The 3,824-nt window shown below is 41.6% G+C and overlaps 1 protein-coding gene across 1 annotated transcript; it reads right to left on the bottom strand.

Moving 5' to 3' along the window:
* Window positions 1-1,979: 1,979 nt before the first annotated feature.
* Window positions 1,980-3,359, bottom strand: SARC_10645 (hypothetical protein; the record flags this gene model as incomplete). Its single annotated transcript, XM_014295303.1, has 3 exons — window positions 1,980-2,573; window positions 2,770-2,873; window positions 3,259-3,359. Coding segments are annotated over 3 exons (390 nt in total), but the record flags the coding sequence as incomplete, so codon positions are not given.
* Between the last annotated feature and the right edge of the window lie 465 nt (window positions 3,360-3,824).

Below are 3,824 nucleotides of genomic sequence, written 5' to 3'. Positions count from 1 at the left end.
GTGTGTGTGTGTGTGTGTGTGTGTGTGTGTGTGTGTGTGTGTGTGTGTGTGTGTGTGTGTGTGTGTGTGTGTGTGTGTGTGTGTGTGTGTGTGTGTGTGTGTGTGTATGTATGTGTATGTGTGTGTTTGGATGGGAGAGAGGTTGGTGGAATTAGGAGATCAGCAGTCGAGGTGCGATAGGAGCTAACTATAATATGTGCCGCATGGTAACATACCGATAATACTTTTCGGAGAGATTTGATATTACAATTGACTGAAAGGCACATTTAGGATGTGCATTGGGCGAGAAACAAACGATTTACTTACTCTAGACTCTAGAGGCCCTCTCTCTCTTTAGGTCTCTACTAGAGAGAGAGAGACTGAGAGTTTGAAACTGTGAAATATAGAGCTATACTTCTAAAAAGCATCGATGATCGGGTTATCCTCTTTACTTGCAATCTACTATCGCCCCCTGAAGCGCAATCGCACGCAATGTGCCACATAGGCCATATTTACAAACAAAATAGTTGCATTGCACATTTATACAGACATGTGGGATTCTGTTCTAGTTGAATCCGGGCATAGCTTGCTTAACTATTTGGTGTTCATCTTGAGGCGAACATATGCGTTGCGATCTGGCATTACTGATATTCAGAGTAGTTGAAACAAGCCTAAGTTCTCTCGATGCTTACCTGTGTTCATTATAGAACGCGTTATTGTGTCACATACGTGAGGCACATATGCGTTGCTCTATTTTGGCCCTACATCGTCAGATCTGTATGCAGCCAAGCATATTTAAAGTCGACCGAGTGTCGGTATTTAGCCACCCGATATATTTTTCGGGCTGCTCTCCCTGTTCCACACGCCACGAAATATGAATTAATAGCAGGAAAGTAAATAGTAATAGTGTATCGCCAGCTGCGAAAAAAAACTATGCTCGATTTCACGGAATGGGCTAAACACATGATCCGGATGTATTGATTTGGGTAGGGTAGTAAATATAGAAAGTGCGGGTATCGCGGTGTACTGTCAGGCTGTGTATTTGAGTGCACATTCGATTATCCTACGCGAGATGTTTGTACGCTACCATGCAACAGTTCTCACGCGTCGTAGACCTACTAGTTGATCAAGTAACAACGTATCGACTGCTGTGAGGATGTTTTTCTCGTTTGTGGCCGTGGCTGCGTTCGTATATAAAGGCTGTGTAGTTTGAGGTGTAGCTGTGCACTTAAGATTCATTAGAAAACAGATAGTATGAAAGATATTGAATTCGCTGCCATTGATTCCACCATGAATGGTTAGAGAGTTTAATAACCTGGTATTTCTTGGTCTATTGCGGCATAGACTATTGGGCTGAATCAGCTATATATTTTCTCCTCAAACTATGTTGGGGCATCACCCAAGTTTAGTGGGGTTCGATCCTGTACCAGGCGGGGTCAATGTATTCGATACTCCTTAAAACGATTCATGTACAACTCAGGGAACATTAGACGCTGCATTTCGTACGTGTCTTTCCAGTGACAGGATTGTCGCTACACTTTCTTCTTCTAAAAGGTTGCTATTTAGTAGATTGAACGAAACATTGAGTCGCTACCGACTATCATGCACCAAAGCTGTGAGCAATGATAAGACATAATACACGCTGAAATTGGATAGGCGGTTGAGAGATTGCGATCGGATACACTAACAATCTGCACAAAACAATCCTTTGGTTGTACACTGTTATACTATCGAGATACCTTTTAACACTGTAATCTGCCAGAAGCTACAGCGGTTCAAATGTTGAACGGGCACCTGTCTGCCAAGACTGGTCCATAGTCGTCAGCTGTGCTGAATTCTTGTTGTGATGAAAATGGTGCATCAATCTGAGAAAAAAATATGTAGCGATCCCAGAACAACATTGATATATTAAATGCTAATGGAGAGTATGCGATTATCTGTCGCTGTGTACTCGGGAATTTTAATATCAAGGCGTTAAAAGAATCATGTACTGTCATTCTGTTTAGGTATCCTAAATTTATTTCCTTGGCATTATCTCAGTCCTACAGCGTACTGAAGACTTGCAAAGAAAATACTGGCATACTTTGTGCCTGATGTTGTTTCGATAGAGGGAACGATGGAGCCCTTCAGTATTTCCGTATATGGTGTATATAGTATGTTGCACTTGTCTGTCAACTTAGCAGGTGAACATGCAACCTACTTTCATACGGACTATGTGCATGGAAAGTGCTTTGCGACTTTTTCTAAGATGATGTTGCGCTATTATATTGATCGCGATACTAATTTCTAATAAATTTGCCAGTAGCCAAACTGGAACAGATTCAGACATTATGGGCGTGTCGCTGGCATTCGAGCGTGGACTTCATGGGCTTCAGATGAACACGCTTTGCAACGTTATGTTTCAGCATTTCAGGTGTTAGCTGACGAATTCGATGTGCTAACTGAATAATTTGATGTGCTAGCTGAAGAATTTGAAAACCTCGTGGCTTCCACGTCGCGCGAGGATGAATTCTCATCAGAGTTCTTATTTTTTAGTGACTTGTTCCTTCGCCTTTGTGAACTGATGTCTATAACAGTATACTCTTGATTGGCAGCTGTTTGGATATTAATACAGAATATTTAGCCTGACCATGTGAAGCAATGCATAAAAAATAAATAATGTAAACAACATATGGTAAATCCATACAGACAAAACTTCGCTAAATTCAGGGACAAGAAGTTCGGCAGCATATAAGCTGGAAATATTTCCAGAGTCCGACTTATGATGTTAGCGGGCACGATTACACTTACGATGGTCTTTGAAAGAAGGATCTTCTTGAGTGTGTTCGCGCAGGACCTGGTAACCTAGCTCTGTTACATCGTTTGATCTACAATATGAGTCTACCACGGTGGATCTGCGATTAAAATGTCAGAAATTAGCGGTCGATCACGGTCCAGTGCTTGTCCAGTAAAGTATACTACCATAAGCATAACTTTTATTTCTTCATATCATATCATGTTGCGAACCCATGATATAAGCAGACACTACGGTAGCAATGGATAGGTGACACTTAATAAAACAAGCGCACAAAGAGAACATTCGTCAGAAGCTTTCTCTATTGTAAATGAATTCGTCTGATTCGAAAATTGCGATTGAGCGCGACAAAAGCAAATTATGCATGTAGACACTGGCATACTATCAATATACTACTACAATACGCTCTCTAAACTAGCAGACTTGACTTGCCACTATCAATATATAACTATAATACGCTCTCTAAACTAGCAGACTTGATGTACCTTTTGCGCATCCACTGCAGGATAGATGGTAAGTTGTTAGCGTTTGTCTTTGCCTCCTCGGCTTTCTCTTCTTCGGCAACGCTACTATACCCCAATGCCGGCTGCGCAAATCGATTCCAGAAGTTTAGATGAAAACTCGATGCCATATGATGTGGTAAGTAGCGGACGTTCAGAATCGAGCAATTGAGATTATCACAAGGATTCGAAATAGCACCCTCCCCCAATCGTGTAAAATTCACAAACAAATCACTTAGTTCCCAGACATGATAGACGTTTCGTTAGAAAGTAAACAATCACATCACCCTGATCAATACTCTTAAACCTAGCTTTGATGCAACCAACGATAACGGTAATACATACGTTGTGCAAAATCTCCGAATTGAAGGGTGTTCGTGGAAGAGCTCCTGTTCGCTTCCCAGGATGGTACTTCGGCTCCAAGCATAGTTGTGTTTGTCCCAACGTAAGATTCAGTCGTTCTAAAACATCTATATCAGACGTATCTGATCCCCATGGATCAACGTGTGCAAAGGCCCTTCGATATTAAAGCCGCACAGATGGAATAAGAC

Source organism: Sphaeroforma arctica (assembly GCF_001186125.1).
Source record: "Sphaeroforma arctica JP610 unplaced genomic scaffold supercont1.1334, whole genome shotgun sequence".
NCBI classification, from domain to species: Eukaryota; class Ichthyosporea; order Ichthyophonida; genus Sphaeroforma; species Sphaeroforma arctica.
Note: the sequence above shows the minus strand (reverse complement) of the source record. Positions and strands in the feature narration are given on the sequence as shown.